At 35.2% G+C, this 21118-nt stretch overlaps 2 protein-coding genes across 2 annotated transcripts; one reads left to right on the top strand and one right to left on the bottom strand.

Annotated features, from left to right (window-relative positions):
- The first annotated feature begins 7155 nt into the window (after positions 1 to 7155).
- On the top strand, positions 7156 to 13648 carry LOC147280339 (P-loop nucleoside triphosphate hydrolases superfamily protein with CH (Calponin Homology) domain-containing protein). Its single transcript, XM_086249526.1, has 19 exons — positions 7156 to 7568; positions 7918 to 8084; positions 8170 to 8313; positions 8425 to 8661; positions 8760 to 8828; positions 9134 to 9202; positions 9493 to 9570; positions 9681 to 9809; positions 9894 to 9975; positions 10075 to 10170; positions 10250 to 10423; positions 10517 to 10623; positions 10725 to 10905; positions 11207 to 11366; positions 11500 to 11753; positions 11862 to 12025; positions 12110 to 12307; positions 12706 to 13184; positions 13277 to 13648. Exons 1-19 carry the CDS (start codon positions 7451 to 7453, stop codon positions 13398 to 13400), a joined length of 3030 nt encoding a protein of 1009 aa, XP_086105652.1. The 5' UTR covers positions 7156 to 7450; the 3' UTR covers positions 13401 to 13648.
- A 2333-nt stretch (positions 13649 to 15981) lies between these two features.
- LOC147280338 (uncharacterized) lies at positions 15982 to 16687 on the bottom strand. The gene is made up of 2 exons (XM_086252186.1): positions 16437 to 16687; positions 15982 to 16384 (listed from the first exon to the last, which is right to left on the bottom strand). Exons 1-2 carry the CDS (start codon positions 16685 to 16687, stop codon positions 15982 to 15984), a joined length of 654 nt encoding a protein of 217 aa, XP_086108312.1.
- Between the last annotated feature and the right edge of the window lie 4431 nt (positions 16688 to 21118).

The following is a 21118-nucleotide window of genomic DNA, read 5'->3' as shown; positions in this document are numbered from 1 at the left end:
AAAAATTTACACGCAAATCTCACATTTATTAGAAAATTAGACGTGTATAAATAGTTTTAGGGATAGGGTGAATGTAAATTTGTAAATTTTTCTCTTGGTTGAGCAACTCTTCTGCTAATTACAAAGTTTTTGGGCTCGTGACACGTGGTCCCTGCACAGAAGTATATCCAACTTATCCAATCACCACATGCCACGTAGGAAGAAACTATTGTCAAGTATGCATGACAGCCAACTCTTATTGCTCGGCCGTGAATCTCTATTTATGTTGCTGTCACGCTATATCTTTCTGTTGTTATTTAACAATAAATGGCTGCCGAACGGTCGCGAGTAGGTCCCTGTAAAGACGCTCTGCGTGGGCCTCAACTTTATTCGTGCCTGGCGGTTCGGCACCGAACCAATTATTTGAATTTTTCGAACGTTGAAGCCACCGGGCAAGTGTTCTGATCTATAAGATGGTATGCCCATGCAAGCCATCGTGTCCCATTTACTTGTCTGCTTCCGATTGGTTTTTTTATAGGCAGAAGTTTTTTTAATAAATTAAGTGCAAAGAATATTAATCTTTTATGGCCAATTCACACAATCTTAATTTACTTGGAATTTTGAAAACTAGGCAAAATGAATGTCTTTTAAAGATATTTAGTCATTTTTTAGAAAAATGAAACTCTTGATTAGTATACGAGCTTCCCTTAAGTAGTGTTCAAATCCTCAAATCCTCTTCGAGGGCTAGAGAATTGGAGCATTAGTTGAGAGGGGTTTAGCACTACTTTTGATTGTATTTCTAAAATTCTTAAAAAAAAATTAGTAATTATTTTAAAATTTTAAATATTTATTATTATAAAGTCAAAAGAAAAGTTTGGTATTGCAGGCTTCACAAAAAATGTGATTGTCTAAAATACTATTCATTTAACAAAATAATTATATAAAAACAACCTAATAAATGAGGGTATAGTTGTAAAATATAATTATTAAAATAAAATTTAAAAAATAAGTAAACACACTCCACTTTTAAATGTAGAGAAAGGGATGGAAAGTTATAAAACGATGAAAATAAATATATAAAAAAATAAAACATAGTAAAAATGTCATTTGACATGTGTTAGTATTTATCTAATTTGATTAATTTCTTTTGAAACTTTTTTTTTTTAAAGAAGATTCTTAAATTTTTTTCCTATATCACTACACTACACATTGGGTTCAATCCAAAAATAAAATAAAAATCACTAGCATTGGGAATATATATGTTGCTAGACTACTGGCTAATCACGATGAGCGTCTCCATACATAAATTTTGCCGATATTAATGCTTGTTGACTATTAGTGAACTTACATCTCTACGTAAGAGGAGTTCCTCACTTCCTCCAAATGTGTTAGGACTTAGGAGCCGAGGAATATCACTATATCAATAGCATACCTTCAAAGGAAACACAACTTATTATTTCTCTGTATGATATTCTTAAGAGGAAATTACAGATTTGGTCCACTTATTTTATACTTAATTTAATTTTGGTTTACGATCTTTTTTAAGTTATGTTTTGGTCCACTAATTATTTCACTTGTTCAATAAAAATTCAGATTTGTGACTTTAAATTCTTTGAGTTATGTTTTCTTCAATTATAATTGAAGTATAAATTATATTTCATCATTTCTTAGTCATAATAATCAATTTAGAGTATTATAATCTAAGAGAATTGAGATTGGGTGAAGTTTGAAAAATTGGTAGTTTCAGGTACTCTACTTTAGGGTCAATATTTTGAGTTTTAGAACTCCAATTTGAATGATCTTTATATAGTTGTAAAGAAGATATGCATAGCTTTAAAACAAGTATATGTTTATTGAATTTAGGTGAGATTTGATAGGGTAAAAGGCAGACCAAATTTGAGAAAATAAATCTGAACCTTTATTGAACAAGTGAAATAATTAGTTGACCAAAATGTGAACCAAAATTGAACTAGATATAAAATAAGTAGACTAAATCTGTAATTTTCTCTATTCCTAATTATCCATCTTCTCTCAAGTCCCTACATAAGAGAAGTAGATCAAAGAAAACACATTTAATTTGTGTGGTCGACCATATTGAAAGAGAGAAGGTAGACCAAGCAATTTACCCCACAAAGAACATTACCGAGCAATGTTGGTGCCACCAGCTCTTATGCATGTCTACAACTCTTAGTCACATTTTCACTATCCTTGGAAGAGATATCCATGGTAAACTTAGTACGCACAATTTAAGTCAATGAGGTAGCTAGAGATCATTAGTAAATTAGAAAAATCTCCTTCAAATTCATATTTTCTACACTAAAACCCATGTCATTATTTTTTCTTGTGTTAACCCCTTTTGATCACTTGCCAACTCATTATTCTTTCTATTTTTAGATCTTTTAATCATTATTTATTAAATTTTAAACTTTGTAAATTCTTCATATGCCCTCAATCCTATTGATGACTTTTTTCCTTAATTGACTTTTTATTTTTGGTCACGTCTATATTTATTTTTTACAATTTTTTGTGTTTTAAATGCTAATGATTCATTGTTGGACAATTTGTTTGCTGTCAATCATGAATGTCCATATTAGAGGTGTCCAACGGGTCAAGCTGGCCTGAACATCATGACACGATTAAAATAGGCACGGCACGACACGAGTAAATGGGTCGGGTCGGGTCGGGCTGAAGTTTTTAGCACACTACGCATGGCACAATACGAGCACAACATGGGCCAAGCACGGCACGAGTACGAGCACGAAATGAGCCCGAATTAGGCACGACTTTTAACATTATTTTTTCTATTTTTAGAGAACTTTTCAATAAGAATATTCAATTTTTATGCGAAAAAATGTTAATATTTAATTATAAATAAAAACAAATATCATAAGATTAGTTTTCTCACTCTAAAAAATAAAAAGAAAAAATGGTCTGTAGGCCGGCCCGTTTAAGGCACGACACTAGCACGGATAGTTCGCGGGCCGTGGACCGTGCTGGGCCTAAGTCATAACTATATAGACCGTGCCAAGCGCTCGACTTAAACGGGTCAGCCCAGCTGTTTAACATCTCTAGTTCATATATATATGATTTTTTTGAATTATATTAAGAATTAGAAACAAATAAATAACCTGCAACAATTAATGATCATAATAAATAATGAACCTAAATTTTTTTTTTTCTATATAAATATAATGCACATACAAAAAATTCTAATACAATTTGTAGGTTCCTTATTTGACTCAATCATGGTCCGAAGAAAATATATATATATATACCATACCATAAAAGGTGCCTTAAATGAAGGGTTCGTATAGTAATGTTTTATAGAACAATTTTTTAAAAACTGTATGTAAAATGAAAATGACAAATTAAATTTTGCATTATCAAAATATGAGAAGTCGTCTGGTAGTGTAATTTAAAAGCAATTTTATAAAATAAAAAAAACAACGAAACCACATTTGGTATTAACCAATTATTATTTTTCATAATTGAAATGCATCAAGAACTCTTCACCAATTCACATAACCAAAACAAAGTACCAAATTCATGCACTCAAGAAACTATCAATTTCACATCAGTAAGCATCAAACCACCAAATCAAGCAAACCCAGAATGCGAATTTAGCCAGATTCACTAAAAGACCAAAAATTTGCTGCAAAAGCCAAAGATTTAAGAATGGTGTATTTTTTGGCATTTGACCCAAATCTTGAAGAAAAGGTTAAGCTAATCCTATTTCCATGAAAGCTTGAAACTTTGCTATAACTCTTAAGCAAGAGCAACTCTGGGAACACCCCTACTCCCGCACTGCTCTTCATATGGATTTTGGCGCCTCCACTCAGCCCCTAACCTGATTTTGAAGCATATGGATAATACTGCTATTTAATTGAAGTGGAAAAGAGTTGCCCAATTCCTGAATTGAAGACTCCCTCATCGGTGAGGGTGAGAGCGAAAGCTACTAGCTTGAACTATGCCAATTACTTGTAGATACTGGGCAAGAAACAAAGTACCAAATTCACATGACCAAAGAAAGAAATAGAAGAATATTGGAGAGATGAAGAGAGATGGGTGAGGCGGGCAATGGCGGCGGGTAGGGTTGCCGCCGAAGGTGGGTCTGGCTAGGTGGGGAGGGGGTACAATATGCACCTCCTCTTCTTCTTTTTTTATTTTTCCATTTTTTTTGTTGTAATTTTTTTTTATTTGTATCTCGTGTTCTCTATGTTTTTTAAATTCACTAAAAGCATCATTTAGTCGTTTTCTGAATTTACACTGTAAATTGGAAATTTTATTTTACGTTTTTCAAAAACTATTTTCTCAATGTGGCAATCAAACGCATTTTTATTATTTTTTGAATTTGTAAAATGAAAAACTATTTTGTAAAATGTTACCAAACGCACCCTAAGTGTTTTAATGAATTTAAGGGAATTCATTTTCTAATTGGTTAATTAACAGAAATTAAAGAATGACATAATTTGAAAACAGATATTAATTACATAATATATGGCACTTCAATAAAAAAAAAAATTACATAATGGCACAATATGTAAATAGTATAGATCTAATGGAATATTGTTATGCTACGTAGAGCATAATTGTGAATTTTGGCTTTAACTATTAAAAAAAAAAGTAATGATGTTATACTCTAAAAAAAGAAAAAAAAATTAATAGACTAATATCGAAATCACCTAGTGTCATTTATGAGTTTGTATATAGTAAATATTAATCCTAATCCGTTAATTTATAACGAAAAACACAATTTTTGAGAATCGGGCACATCATTGACTTCCTATATATCCAATCTATTGAATAACTCTTGTTAGTAGCCTAAAAGAAGAAGCCGAAACTAGCTATAGGATGGAGTTCCAAGTTTCCTCTTACTTAGATCTCAGGACGTACCATATAGTCTCTATTGGGTATGTGCGGTTATTGGTTAATCCATCATCATGAACTTTTTTTTTTTGATGATATTATGAGCTAAGATAACTCGATGGGTTGGTTACTGTTTTCAACAACCAATTCTATCTGATAGAGACACATGGCCAACTAGTTAGTCGACCATTTTCATTGTTTATCTTGGACGTGTATTAGATGATAAGGTAATGTGTATGTTTTGTGTCTTACTCTCAAACTTTTTACTCACCCAAGACTGTGTTGGTGGTACATATTTGCCAAAATTTCTACATTTTTTTCGTTGCTTTGAAACTTAACCAGAATCATTAACATTTGATATTTTTGAATGAATCATTGAATGATATTTTTGAATTTGAGCTTGTATATCCATTAGGATAAGTAAACCTACACTACATATATGGTTTGAAAATATCAAATCTGGACAATCATTAACAAAAAAGAAATAATTAAATTTCCCTCCTTTTTTCATGAAATAGTGGTTGATCTTGAACATTTGAATCTTAGAAAAAGAATGAGCAAATAGTTGCTAGAAAATAGCTGAACATGACCTAATTAACGTGACGATATATGCAAATTGTGCAAAGGAAATGGACAAACTCACCCACTTCCAAGAATATTTGAATATTGGCAGAGCTTGTGTTCAAATGTATTATTTTCAAATATTCAATGATTTTGAACTCGTATGGAGGATTTTTGTCGTTTATTTAAGGTGGCACAAATACTAGCCATCATTGTCAATTAAAAATTTAAAACACAAGCTTGCCATTCTTTATATGTAGAAGATTTTAAGACTCTTTATTAGTTTTGAAGCAGAAGCAACATATTACATATGTAGAAGGTGAAAAATTATTTCAGGTGACCGTAACACCATATTGTATGATGACATAGTATTATTAATTTATTCATAGAAAATTAGGATTAAATATCAAATATCAATAGTTTTTCAGTAAAGCAGTAATACACTAATTTTTTTTTTTTTAATTTAGGTACTAACTTAGAGTAAGACATTTTGGATTAGGTCACAAATCAGTTTGTTATACAGTTGTGACTGTCAAACAGTTACAGTTATAATTGTCGAACAGTCACAGTTGTAACTGTTTAAAATTTATAAACAATCAAATTTTTAAGGGTTTTATACTTTTGATTTAGGTTTGGGGGATGAAGTCCTATAACCCAAAAACTAAACATTAAAGTTTAAGCCTTGCAAATATTGAAAAAACAATAAATCAATAAAAAAATTATGACTGTTAGACAGTCACAGTTCGATATAACCAAGTTTTTTAAAGTTGGTACTTAAACTGAAATTTAATACCTAAAGTGAAATAACATAAATGTTTTGGTAGTTAAAATGAAAAAAAACATTACAATTTGGTACTTAAAGTTAATGGACCTATTTATTTATTATAATATATGTACGATTTTAAAAGTATTTTGTAAGATTTAGGGTTTATAATTTTAAAAATTAATGATTGTACATGTATTACAATTTAAATAGATTAGTAACACTATGTCATTATGTCATGTGGTGTTACAGTCACACATAATAATTTTTCGTTGACACAGTGCCCAAACTGTTGACATAGATTGATTATTCATGGCTGCAATTATATCTTGTATAGAAATAAAATGGTTATAAAAGAAACATGGTTAAAGCTGTTTGAAGCTTGATAGTACCAAATTATGGTACTGTCTAGAATCCAAATTATGGTCGATTTTGTTGTCCTTCATTAATGGCAATAATCTGGTAAGTTTTAGAAAATTAAATAGCTTTATCTAATTAAGATCTACCGGAAATGCCCGGATCTGTCATCTGTGTCCTCTAAGTAGGATCTAACCCGAAATCTCTAGCCAATTCATCTCCACGCGTTCTGGAGCGCGTGAACGCGAACGACGAGGTCTCATTCGTTAAACTTGGTTAAATACACGCGCTCTGAAAGCGGCTGGTGCGGCTATTGTTGGCGGAGAAGATTGTTGTTTTTGATTTTGAATGGTTCAGAGTTGGGTTGGATGGAATATATTTATATTTATTAATTTCTTTCTTTTTAAAAGAAAATGGAGTTTGGGTCACTGGATTTAAAACCCGGGAGGCTCGGAAACAGGTTCGGGTAGTAGCTATGGGAAAAAGGAAGGCGGAGAGAATATAAAGCAGAGCGTGAAAAAGAGAGAGAGAAAAGCAAAAGGTCATGGACTGAAGGAGAGGATGTGAGTGTCTAAATTGGAAACAAAGAAACCTTTACATCAACACCAACAACAACAACAACAAAGATAATATCTCAAAGCCTTCTCTCTCTCTCTCTCTCTCTCTCTCTCTCTCTCTATCCTCTCCCTCCGTCTCTGAGCTTTGGTTCTAGATCTTTCTGTGGAAACACTTCTGGTTCTGTTCCTCAAGAGCCGGCAAGAAAGATTAGTATTAAAGTAATACGAAATTAAGAGCTTGAATTAGATTGATTTCCTTTAAATTCTGTTGAGACGTTGAGGATTTAATGGTTGGATTGTGAAGTGTGGTTAAGTTTTGGCTTAGAGTGAGAGACTGTTAGTGTTGGTTGCGGGGAAGCAAATATCAATGGCGGCAGAAGGGACATTATCGTTTTCGGTTGCGTCCGTGGTGGAAGATGTGCTGCAACAGCACGGTACTCGCCTCAGAGATCTTGATTTGGAGTCTAGAAAAGCTGAGGAAGCTGGTACTCATTTTTTTTTTAATTTTTTAAGAAGAAGATAGAAATTTTGCAGCTAAGGATATGCATTGATCGCAGTTTCTTTTAAAATCCTCTTCAAATTGAACCAAACAGGGGATCACCTCTCGTTCACTTGGTTTTGTTTCAAGAATCTTGTTTTCTTTTTCTTCAAATTTAAATTTTGTTCCAATCTGTGATTTTTCAACCATCTGATTTATGTTTCTGCCTCTGAAGCAATGTGGGATCGTTTGGATGTCCAGTTTTAACGAGTTTGAAATGAAGAAATTGAGTGCTTAATTGAGCGATGAGTTTCATTTCGTTTTTTAAGCTAAATGAACTAACCTTTGTTGTGTAGCATCAAGAAGGAGTGAGGCTGCTGGATGGCTTAGAAAGATGATTGGTGTTGTTGTGGCTAAAGATTTGCCTGCTGAGCCTTCTGAGGAAGAGTTTAGGCTTGGATTGAGAAGTGGGATTATTCTCTGCAACGCTCTCAATAAGGTTCAACCTGGAGCTGTGCCCAAGGTGACCCTAATTTCAATTTTCGGCTTTCGTTCCATTTCAATTTTATGTACTTGTATGATTATTAACACTGAATAGTTTTTTTCAGGTAGTGGAAAGTCCATGTGATTCAGCTTTGATCCCTGATGGGGCGGCATTGTCTGCGTTTCAGTACTTTGAGAATGTGAGGAACTTCCTCGTTGCTGTTCAGGAGATGGGGATTCCTACATTTGAGGCATCTGATCTGGAACAAGTATGTGTGCTTACACAATCAAATTCTGTGGTTGGAAAACAATGATTTCTGGAACAAGTATCTGTGCTTACATAATCAAGTATTTCTTTATTTTTTCTTGTTATCTTTCAGGGTGGGAAATCTGCAAGGGTTGTGAATACAGTTCTAGCGCTTAAATCCTATAGTGACTGGAAACTGACTGGGGGAAACGGCACATGGAAATTTGGTGGAAATATAAAACCTACCACTTCAACCAAGTCTTTTTTAAGGAAAAATTCAGAGCCATTCACGAATTCCTTGTCAAGGAACTCATCGGTGAATGAAAAAACTTTGAATGCTCTGTCCTCTAATCTTGACTCTAATAAAATGGTTGGTAAGCTCAACTTTTATTATTATTATTTTTTGCATTTCTTGTGTATGATTCTTTCTCACTTTGAGCATTTCCTTTCCTATTTGCATATTTTCAGTCCAGTCGCTCTTTGAGTATGCTTGTTCGTGCAGTTCTATTGGATAAGAAGCCTGAAGAAGTTCCAACGGTAAGGGTTAATGCAGTCGGTGATGTTAATTATATTGGTCAGCGTAATGATAGTAATGATTTTCTATAAAGTTGGGGAAGTGTTCTTTCATCTTGCACCACTCAAGAAATTCTTTTTACAAAGTCATCCTAACTGGTTTGTGTTTGACTAAGCCCATTGCGTTTTTAACTTGTGAGAAAAAGGGCTTTGTTTTTATTCATTGATGCCACCACTTATAAAGTATTACTGCTATCACTTTCAATTTTATCTTCTAAAATTGCTTCTACTACTTAATTTGGCTTAATTTGCTCTTCTGGCTGCAACAGTTGGTAGAGTCTGTGTTAAGCAAGGTGGTGGAGGAATTTGAGCAACGCATTGCCAGCCAATATGAATTGGTATGTTAGTCTTCCTCATTTAAATATGTTTATCTTTCTCATTTAAAACTTTTACTTTTATTTTATTAAAACATTATCAGGCAAAACATATGGTAGGGAAATCCGCTTTCACCTATTCAATATGACTGAGGTCATTTTGCATGTGTTCAGACATAGTCCAAGATTGATGCAACCAAAAGTTTATTTTTTATAGAAATAATGATCTATTAGATCTTATGTATTGTTTATTCTTGTTTCTTTTTTATTTTAAACCAAATTAGTGATTCATTTTCTTGTAATTTCTCTTATAGATGAAAACAACACCAAAAGATGTGGCTGCTTCTCATGGCAACAAGCCTTCAATGAAAATCTTTTCTGGTGATAAAAAGGTATCCGTTGTACTTTACCTTAAAAACAGCAATCAAAACTCATATTTCAAAGTTAAAGTCTATAACTAGATCAGAACTCAAATATTTGTGTTTGTTGTAATAATAATTAGATGGAAGACAAAAATGCCAAAGTAATAAAGAAAGAGGAATCCTTCAAAAATTACATCTCTGATGAGGAATCGAAAAGTCGGCTGCTCAAACAACAAATGATCTTTGATCAGCAGCAAAGAGACGTTCAGGTAGGAATCCGTTGTGATGCATTTTCCATAATTTTATCTTTGTTAGATGGTTTAGTGTATTTATCCCATATATGTTTTTTGTAGGAATTAAAGCAAACTCTTCACACTACAAAATCTGGTATTCAGTTTATGCAAATGAAGTTCCATGAGGAGTTCCACAATATTGGTATAAATTCAAAAGGAAATATTTGTTGTTTTTGGTTGCTGTGTTTTTCTGGAGGTGGGAATAAGAATCTTTTTTCTCATGCAATCTTTGCCTCCATAGGTTTGCACATTCACGGCCTAGCTCAGGCTGCAAGTGGATATCATAAAGTTTTGGAGGAAAATCGAAAGCTATACAATCAAGTCCAAGACCTCAAAGGTAATAAGACCACTGGTTGCTTAAAGCCTGCCATCTTAATGTTAGTCTGAGCTAATCAGTGATTTGTTGTGTTGATTAGGAAGTATCAGGGTTTATTGTCGAGTGAGACCCTTCTTACCTGGACAATCAAATGGTTTGAGCTCTGTGGATCATATAGAAGATGGAAATATCACTATTAGCACCCCCTCAAGGCATGGGAAAGGACACAGGTCCTTCAGTTTCAACAGAGTCTTTGGGCCATCTGCAAGCCAAGGTTGGTAGGGTTCTGATTAAGAAGGTTGGTAGAGTTATATAACTTAAAACAGTTTTTAACTTTTTAACAGTGTTATTTTCTTTTATATTACAGCGGACGTCTTCTCTGATATGCACCCACTGATTCGATCTGTCCTTGATGGTTACAATGTATGCATATTTGCATACGGCCAAACAGGATCAGGGAAAACTTACACTATGGTAATATATGCTCTCTATGTCTACATACATGATATTTGATGTGAACTGTTGCTTGATTAAATATGCATACTATCATTGACTGTTATTGCTTACATGATTAGACTGGACCCAAAGAGCTTACGGAGAAAAACCAAGGTGTAAATTATAGGGCACTGGGAGACTTGTTTCTTATAGCAGATCAAAGAAAGGACACTTTCCGCTATGATATTTCCGTTCAGATGATTGAGATTTACAACGAGCAAGTTCGGGATCTCCTTGTTACTGATGGAGCTAACAAGAGATATCCTTTACTAGTTTACTGCTTATTTTAGTTTTTCTCCAATGAGGTTATGAAATTTAGCATTAGTTTTGCTACTTGTCAAACACTTGGGATAAACTGAAAATTCAAGATGTCTTTCCAAAATCAATTTTTCTTAAAATATATTTTTTTAACTGTACTATGCCAGTAGATTTTAATAAACATGCATTATTTTCAGTACGGGTCAAAATCAAAGTGAAATTCTTGTTTTTTTACTCAAGTTTAAAAGCCTTGTTTGTGTGCCATTATTCTCCCGTGCCAGGCTTTGCTTAACTGCTGGTACATTAGAAATTCGTAATAGTTCTCAGACAGGTCTCAGTGTACCAGATGCAAATCTGGTTCCTGTGTTATCAACATCTGATGTTATTGATCTGATGAACCTTGGACATAGGAACCGTGTTGTGGGTGCAACTGCCTTAAACGACCGTAGTAGTCGTTCTCACAGGTAGGAGTGTAGTCTTCTGTGTGTGTGTGTGTGTGTGTGTGTGAGAGAGAGAGAGAGAGAGAGAGAGAGAGAGAGAGAGAGAGAGTGAGTGAGTGAATTCTTAAATGGCACTCTAATTTTTATCAATCTGCAGTTGCTTGACTGTTCATGTTCAAGGAAGGGATTTGACATCTGGAACTATTCTTCGTGGCTGTATGCATCTGGTTGATCTTGCGGGGAGTGAGAGGGTAGACAAATCTGAGGTGACAGGGGATAGATTAAAAGAAGCACAACATATTAACAGATCTCTCTCGGCTTTGGGCGATGTGATTGCTTCCCTTGCCCAAAAGAATCCACATGTCCCTTACAGAAACAGCAAACTAACACAGCTGCTCCAAGATTCACTTGGTAAGATTAACTGACACATGCCTTCTTGAGAGTGGATCTGCATCTCTCTTTAGCCTTAGATTATGCAAAGATTCTGATTATGGCTTTCTTCTTGTATCCTATCTTTAGGTGGACAGGCCAAAACACTTATGTTTGTTCACATAAGCCCTGAGCTAGATGCTATTGGTGAAACAATAAGTACACTTAAATTTGCAGAGCGAGTAGCCACAGTTGAACTTGGTGCTGCCCGAGTAAACAAAGATAGTGCTGATGTCAAAGCACTCAAAGAACAGGTTTTTCCATTCTCGGTCAATTTTATGGTCCTTCGTGATCTTAAAAATTATTTGTGCATTGTTGAACTTTTAAATTGTTATCAGATTGCAAGTCTTAAGGCAGCAGTGGCCAGGAAAGAGGAAGAAACTGTACACAATCAATGCCCTGCCTCTGGCAGCTCTGATAAGTTCAGGATGAAAGCTAGTGAATTGTCACCTTTTCATTCTAACCATCAGGGTACAGACATGCTGGGAGATCAGATTGGGCACAGGCAACCGATGGGAAATGTAGGCAACATAGAGGTAAATTTTATCTTTTGGTGTTGATTCAAAAAGTTTCAGGTTTCTTTGAGCATGTACAGATGGTTGTGAGTTTAGCAGAATATGTTCTTTTGTTATATTCAGGTGATGCTAATTTAACAAAGCGTTCAATATTGAACTTCTGACATATTTATACCAAAACAAGGATATTGGATTTATTAGCAGACTGGTGGTTGGGAGTCTCGGGACAAGGACCAACTATCTCAAAATTTGTAATTTGTCAAATAATCTTCAACAGTTTTGCAACATCTGAGCGTTTACTTAAATCTATTTTAGTGCAGGCCTTGCACAGTTTATGATTTTTCTGTAGGGAAAGAGTCCCTAGTCCTGGGGACAATTCAGTTTGTATGTTCTAATCGTAGTTTGAACTGTTTTTGTAGCCTCACAACAATTCTGCCTCGAGGCAAAAAAGACAAAGCTTTGATCTTGATGAGCTACTAGCGAATTCACCTCCCTGGCCCCCGGTTAATAGCCCTGGTCAGAATTTTGGGGAGGATGATAAAGACATGGGCTCGGGTGAGTGGGTTGATAAAGTTATGGTGAACAAGCAAGAAGTAAGCAGAGTTGGGAATCCTTTAGGATGCTGGGGAGGAGCAGACAATGGGAACTTATCTGATGCTTTCTACCAGAAATATCTCCAGGATTCTCCCAAGATTTATCCAGAACAGTCCTACAATATGTTCATAGGAAGTAACGGGTTCAATGACACAGATGATCTTGATGCTGCCACCAGTGATTCTTCAGAGCCAGATTTGCTCTGGCAATTCAATCAAACCAAACTTAGCAGCAGCATAGGCAATGGAATTGGGTCAAAGGCCAAGAAACCAAATGCAAAGCCAGTGAAAAGCCCAGAACTAAGGTAATTTGAACTTGATTTCTTGTTTGCATTTATATAAGGTTTACTGAATCTATATAACATGGTTCCTAAAATGTTGCTAATGACTTGTGCAGCAAGAACTTGAATCCTTCTTTAGGGCCTTCACCTTCACGGAAACCTTTGAATGGGGTACCGCATCGGACTGCAAGGCAACCAGCTCCAGCTGAGATGAAACGAAAAGCTGTGAATAGAAAGTAGAGGTGTTAACTTAACACGTTGAGAGGGTGGTTTCAGTTTTTTTTTTTTTCTTCAAATGATTTCTTTGAATTTGTTACAGAGAGAGGTTTTGCTTATTCTTTTTTTCTTTTGAAAAAAAAAAAAAATCTTGTAAGTTTTATACAGTTAAGTGCAGCAATAAATCCAGTTGCTTGTATATGTTCATGAGTGAGTGCGAGTCATAGACGAATCCTGCCAGTCTTGGTTTGGAGATAGATAATTCTGTTTATATATATTTTCACTTTTTTTTTTTTTTGGGGAACGAATTATATACTACCAATTGAAATAACTGTGGAATGGCCTAGTTATTGTATTAACTATGACCAAGCAACCAAAACAGGAAAAACAATGCTTTATTGACAGGGATGGATTTAAGAATTTTATTTCGGGGTCAAACCATTTAGATATTTCGTCAAATAGGTTGTGAGTATATTTGCAGGTAGTCACAGGTGGTTATTCCAGGAGGTCAAACCAACGATTGTGGGTGTGTTTGCAGATAATTAAGCGACCACCTTTGTCCCTTAGTGGTGAACAAGATAATAACAAAAAAAATGCATAAATAACAAAAAGAAAAATGCATAATAAAATAATAAAAGAAAAAAGTTGCCGATATTCAAATCAGACTCAATTTTTTAATCAAATATAACATTCAATTCTACCATAATGTAAATTAACTTTTAAAGACATAATATTAATTTTTAAAAAATAATTCATTTAAACCTATACCCAACATCAATAAAAAGCAAAGAAATTTAAAACGAGGAACAAAAAGCTTTGAATCACATAGACAGTCATTATATCAACATACTTGATTACTTTATATTCCATCAATAAAAAAAAAAACTTTCTATTCAGTCCCTCCTAATTTTATGTTTGTAGGTGGGGTGGGTGAACAATGAAGATGATGAAGAACTGGAGAATTTGCAGAAGAATGGAAAAGAAAAAGGGTTCCGTTGGGGCAGTGGGGGAGGGGTGAGGAGGGTGTGTTGCAGAAGTAGAATAAAGAAGGAAGAGGAAGAAGAATGAAAAAGAAGAAGAACGGAACAAGACGAAGAAGAGAAGGGGTGGCGGGTAGGGATGGACATGGGTCGGTTTGGTTCGGTTTAGCCCCCAAACCGTAGACCAAACCAATGCCTTCGGGTTAGTAATTTTTCAAACCAAACCAACCCAATGAAGGTGAAACAACCGAACCAAACCAAACCAATTAAAGTCGGGTTGGGTTGGTCGGTTTGATCGGTTTGACATGTCTCAAAATACAATTAAAATTTAGGCCCAAATTATAAATGAATGAAACTCCCTTTAAGTTATAAAATTAATGTCTCTATTTTCTACACATGAACCCAATTCAGTATATGTCTGCTTTTACAGTAGAACAATTACAGTCACATGTAAAACAAGAAAGCCATATATGTGAAACATTAATATTAATATATTAAAGAATAAAGCCATGTGAAATATTAATATTAATTTATTATAATATTAAAGAACATAGGCCATAAAACTAAGGAAGGTGAGATGAGTTCTCATTGCTTTGAGCCTTTGACCATTCCAAACAAGGTGAGATAAGAAACTAGACATGTGAATATTTAATTTAATTTTTTAAATTTTTAGGTCGGGTTGGGTCGGGTTTGATCGGTTATTTGGAACGCCAACCCGCTAACCAACCCATTTGAGGTCAGGTTGGTCGGGTTATGAACCGACCTCTCTAAATTGGGTGTTAGAAACTGAACCAACCCAACCCATTTTGGTTGGGTTGGTCGGGTTGCATCGGGTTATGTCCACCCCTAGTGGCGGGCTGTTTGGTTTGTTTTGCTTTTGAAGATGATGATGATAATGAGAGAGTAGTAGAAGAAAAAAAAAAAAAAAGAAAGAACAAAGAAGTTTTTTTTGGGGGGATTTGTTGGGGAATCACCGATCCGCACAAGGTTGGTGGGCGTTTGTTTTGTTTTTTTTACTTTAATTGTGGATTTTCTTAATTTTTTTTTGTTTTTTATAATTTAAATCTATTTTATTTTTATTTTGAAAATATTTTATTATTTATTTATTCATGTGGCTATTTTTAATAAATAAAATCACGCCAACAATGCACCACATCAGCATTTAACGACTTTCTTAACGAATATATGTGTTTGTCAAAAAATTCAAGTTGAGGTATGTAAGGCCTTCTACAACCATGATCCCCAATACCCAATACCCAAAATCAATTTTGGGTATCAAATAGTGTCCAATTTCAAATTTTGGGTCTCATCAACACAATGGTGTTGATACCCAAATATGAGGATTAATACTTTCCACCTATTTAATTAATCTTAAAATTGATTAAGTACCCGTTAATTAAATATTTATAATATTTTATATTTAAGAATATTATATCATTGTTAATAATTTAATTATCTCTTCAAAATGACACAAATATTAATACATTAATATTAAAATATTAAAAACGTTAAACACAATACAATTTATTTTATTTCACAACACAAACACATAAACTAAACCACGAACACATAAACTAAACAACATTGGCCCCTCAACCAAACACTAATCATTTATGATTACAAGCTCAAGCATGTGGTGCGCCTCCCGCTTGGATCCATATGTGCTCAATTAAATTTTCCTTCAACCATGCATTTTGACGCCTGTCCCTAATCAAATTGCGATAGGCATTCTCCTCAGGTAAAGATGATGGAGGCCTACCTTGTATGCTTGGTTCCACACTGTCATACTCTGCTTCTGCCCTTCTAAACATCTCTTGCGCGTTAAACTCCTGCCAGGCTGGATCATCTTTCGATCGCTCATCATCGAAAATCATATTGTGCAATATTATGCACGCCTTTATGATATAACCAAAATAGTTGAGTCTCCAATAATGAGCTGGCCGTTTGATAATCTGCCATCGAGCTTTTAAAATCCCAAACGCCCTCTCCACATTCTTACGGAAGCTCTCTTTGTCTCTTCGCAAACAACTTGCGAGGATCCAAAATCGGGATGCGTATTGATGAAATCAAAGTCGCCTACCTCGGGTAGATCCCGTCAACAAGATAGTATGAGATTTTGTATTCCACATCATTGACCCTGTATTTCACCTTGTGGGCTTTTCTAGATATCTCTGCATCAAAGAGGTGTGAGCAGTCCAGCACAGTAATGTCATTGTTAGCACCCGGAAATCCAAAGTTTGCATGCCAAATACACATGTTGTATGAGGGAACTGCTTCCAAAATAACGGTTGGTGTATGGTAGTGCCCACGATAGTGAGCTTGCTCAGCCATGGGACAATTTTGCCACACCCAGTGCATGCAGTCTAAGCTTCCAATCATTCTTGGAAATCCTCTCTGGCGCCCTTTTCGCATGAGTCTTCTCATGTCCCCCAGATTAGGTATGCGGAGATACTAGTCCTCATAGACCTCGGTAATGGCTCGGTAGAACTTAAATAATGCATCCCTTATGGTGCCATGGCTAATGGTTAATAGCTCCGCAACTGCATCGAAGGGTTGGCCATATGCTATCACTCTCAATGCCGCAGTCACCTTCTGATGGGGTGTGCAACCAAGTCTACCGATTGCATCTGGCCTGGATTAGAACCAATCATCATGGAGGCACACATCGTTCATAATCTTATTGAATAGGGGTTGATGCATACAGAGGAGTCTCCGAAACGTCACATTGTCTTCTATCGGTGCAGGGATGAAGTAATTCTGCATCAGTCTCCCGTGAGTGCCTTCCCTATCTCGATGTGTGTAACGCCGACAGGAAGACGTACCACCGTGACGTGGACATGGGGCGACGACTGATTGCCCCATGAACATAATTAAACGCCCCACCAGCATTCTGCCTTCCTCTACCCTTTTGTAATTAGCGTTGAAATCATCAGACCTGATCTCGGGAGGACTCGAAGATGAAGACGAAGACAATGAGTAGTTGAAAGGATTCATCGAAGTGTTGATCAGATGAGAAATTATCCTGAATAGATAAAAACTATGTTAAATTCAATGGACGAAGTTATCACAATTTATAGAGAATCCTACATAATAGGATACATGAGTAGTCATTTCATGCAGGGTAAGTGAATAGTCATTTGATGCAGGGTATGTGAATAGTCATTTGATGCAGGTGCGTGAATAGTCACTTCATGCAGGGTTAGGGAATAGTCATTTGATGCAGGGTTAGTGAATAGTCACTTCATGCAAGGTGACGAGAATAATCATTTCAAATCCACTACATAATTCAAATCCTAAATATAATTCAACTCTTAAACATAACCGAAACATAATTCAAATCCAGTACATAATTCAAATCCTAAACATAATTTAACTCTCAAACATAATAAAAACATAATTCACTAATAATTTGGAGGGTACTCTGGGTATGATTGGTTGAGGTCGGTGATATCCGGGTAGTATCCGGATGAGGTGTACCTCGAGCTTGAGGTAGCACGTGCACGTCTTCTTGCAACTATTTCAGCTTGTTTTGATCCCCAATACTCTTTTTCCATGTCATTCATGTTCGTCAAGTCTTTGTCCATAATGTGCCCTTCCTCCTACTCTATCGCCCTCTCAAGCCTCGCATGTTCTCTTGCTTCCTTCGCCCTTTCTCTTGCTTGCCATGTCATGTCTCTTGCCGCTTCTCTTTCTTGCCTCACCCTTTCTCTGTCAATTTTCATTTCCTCAGCTACACGTGACCTATTATTGTATTCATCAATTGCCTCCAACATATGAATTTGGTGGGGTTCAGCTGCTTTGGCCCGCTTTGCTTTATTTCTTCCTAGTGGCCTTGGGCGTGACGGGCCTACCGGTTGCCATGATGGTGGGTCATCATCTGTATCAAGGCTAACCTCATCTTGATTATCCGGTGTGTCATCGTTCGGTGGTTCCTGATCACTGACCCGCACAGTTGAATTTGTAGCTAAGTACTTGGCGCATTCTTTTAAATCCTTCCAAACGTGGAGTAGGCTAAACTTTTTTCCATTAAACTTGCCTTTATATATCTCAAGTGTGTTCGCAAACTACAAAAATTATGACACATGAATAAATTATTAAGCATTAACAATGACATAAACATACATCATTAAATTAAATATATACATTCATAAAATAAAACTTACTATATCGTCTAAATTTGCACCGCTTTGACGTCTTCTTTCGGCATTCAATAATGAGCCATAAAATTTGTTGCAAAACCCGGCAATGTCTTTCCACCGTGATCTAATAACATTTAATAACATAAAATTTATTTCAAATTTTTTCATATTTTTAATAACATTTAAATAAAAAAATCATGAAAAGCAATCACAGCCCTTGGTCTTTCAACGAGCCTTGGATCTGGGCCATTCATTTAAAAAAAACAAGTACAATTCTATCCGTTGGTAGCAGTTGTCATTCAGAAGGTGAGATATATAGCAATAGTACACTTTCACATTCTCTCTCATCAGCTTTTCCAATAAATTTGTTGCTTTCTCATTCTCTTTCATCAGCTTTTTTAACAAATGTGGGCCAAACTGGGTATTGGGTATTGGGGATCATTGATATCTAAATCTCGGGATTGAATTTGGATATCAATATTTTGTGGGGTTCGGACTCCGATTCATTGAAGATGAGATATATCTATATTATACCCAAAAAATGGGTTTGGGGATCATATCCTGGTGGCACTGTGGAAGGCCTAACACCCCAAATTTTATTGATTTTGGTTTAAAATGTGTTACCAAATTAATTTTTAGTTTAGAACTAATGTTCACATTTTTTGAAACACAAACATGAGGTTAATCCACACATTTGAATCTATAAGTAGTTACTTCTTTATTTACACTTATTAGGATTCAAATCACGTGTTTATACTTATTTTGAATTTCCATATTTGTTAAATTGTTATGCATGCACTAATGGTCTTGTGAAAACAAATAAATTGTCTAAGTGTTTTAGTAAGCATTCTCGGATCACATGTGCACTTGCACTTATGCACATATGTGATTTTTATACTTGAATTAGGTTTAGAATGTCAAGAGTTGATCAAAAGAAATATGAAAGGATCAAAAGGATTGACCGGCCTACACAACTAAGACTAAAACCTTAGGCTACTTGATTAAATGGAAATAGGTTGAACCCTAGGTAAGGTGTAATGATGTTCATGGCTTAAGAGAGGCTGAGTGTATTTTCAGCAAACTGAAAATTAATAATCCTAATTGTCCCACCTTTTTTTCCAACATTTGTATCCCACTTTATGTATCATTACTTTACTGGACATGATATTTCCTTTTATTTTTTAGGTTTTATTTTTTATTTTTTAATTTCCAATATATGAATGTTATGTAAGATGGTATGCAATTGTGGTGTAAAAATATGGTAAGTGTAGCATTACTGAATGAAAATAAAAGGAAAATCTAATGATTGTTTTTAATTATTCAAGAAAAGGCCTTGGATTGATTAATGGGCTATTAAGCCTAGTCCAATAGGCTAATTATTCACTTAAGAAGGTCTTGAGGGATTAGTCAGCCAACCAAAGCCCTCTTGGAAAACTAAAAACCTGACAAAGCCCTTTATGAAATCTTTCTCACGCAAACCAGGAAGAAAACTGAAGAGGTGACTCTTCACTTTCCCTCTAACGGCTACAACTCTTCCTCTATAAACCAACCTTCATTCAGACAAATCCCTCCCACAATTAATTCAGTTTTAATGAGAGAAAGAGAGACATAGGTTAATGAGAATAAAACATGTAGTGTGTGGTGGGTGTGTGCTGTGTGAGAAGAGAAAAGAAGATAAAAGAAGAGAAAAGAAAAGAAAAGGAGGAGGAGGAGGAGAGAGAGAGAGAGAGAGAGAGAGAGAGAGAGAGAGAGAGAGAGAGAGAGAGAGAGAGAGAGAGAGAGAGGAAAAATCTAATCTTTTTTTTCTCTTATGAAAGTCTACAAAAGTTTTTGGAGGGATTGAGAGAGAAATAATGACTTTTTTCTCTTATACTTCATAGCTAAAAGTCCACAAAAGTCTATAATTTAGAGAAATCTTTAAAAGTCATTGATATTTTGAATACCCCTTAACTTTCATAGATTTTTAAAAAGTCTATAAAAGTCTTATAAAATACTCCCATGACTTTCATAGACTTTTTAAAAACTTGAAAAAAATCCGTAAAAGTCTCTATGTATTCAAAAAGTCCGTAAAAGTCTTTGTGTATTGGATGAGGTAAGAAGAGGGGTCAAAGTGGTAAGTTACATATTCATTACGGTTGAATTTGATTATTTTTCTTTTTGACGAAAGTTCTGTCTTCAATCCATATGAATGTCCCTCTCAATCTCTATCCCTATGGGCCCGTTTGTTGGGCAGGATATGGGCTTGAAATAGGATAAGTTATCTGTTTACCATGTTTGGCTGCAAGTGACTTTGGATTGGAAAAGGCCTAATCCTACCTAGTCCAGCCTAAGTTATATGCTGTAGGATAACTTATCCAATTAAAATGTGAAGGATTAATATTCCAATTGTGCATACCTCACCTGAACCTTTCGCCTCTCTTGCTCTCGTCGATTCGATTTCCAACGACGATGGTCATCTCCGACCACTCATCGCCGGCAAAAGTCATCTCCGCCAAATGTCATCTTCAGGTTTCACTCCTCTCTCTCTCTCTCTCACTTTCTCTATATGTTAGTTTCTAGGATTTTGAATTGGTTTTTTCCTTGTCAAAATCACTGTATTTATGTTTTAATTATTCACTCACAA

The sequence above is a fragment of the Dryas octopetala genome, chromosome 7 (assembly GCF_963921425.1).
Source record: "Dryas octopetala chromosome 7, drDryOcto1.1, whole genome shotgun sequence".
Taxonomy (NCBI): Eukaryota; Viridiplantae; Streptophyta; class Magnoliopsida; order Rosales; family Rosaceae; genus Dryas; species Dryas octopetala.
This window is presented reverse-complemented; position numbering and strand designations above follow the sequence as displayed.

What these genes read in the sequence shown, in the direction of transcription:
- LOC147280339 (XM_086249526.1), top strand. Translation starts at nt 7,451, where the DNA reads ATGGCGGCAGAAGGGACATTATCGTTTTCGGTTGCGTCCGTGGTGGAA. An exon ending in CAGGGAAAACTTACACTATG is followed by an intron (nt 10,624 to 10,724) that starts GTAATATATGCT and finishes TTACATGATTAG; the next exon opens with ACTGGACCCAAAGAGCTTAC. An exon ending in GCTGCTCCAAGATTCACTTG is followed by an intron (nt 11,754 to 11,861) that starts GTAAGATTAACT and finishes TCCTATCTTTAG; the next exon opens with GTGGACAGGCCAAAACACTT.
- LOC147280338 (XM_086252186.1), bottom strand. Translation starts at nt 16,687, where the DNA reads ATGGCTGAGCAAGCTCACTATCGTGGGCACTACCATACACCAACCGTT. An exon ending in GTTGACGGGATCTACCCGAG is followed by an intron (nt 16,385 to 16,436) that starts GTAGGCGACTTT and finishes GATCCTCGCAAG; the next exon opens with TTGTTTGCGAAGAGACAAAG.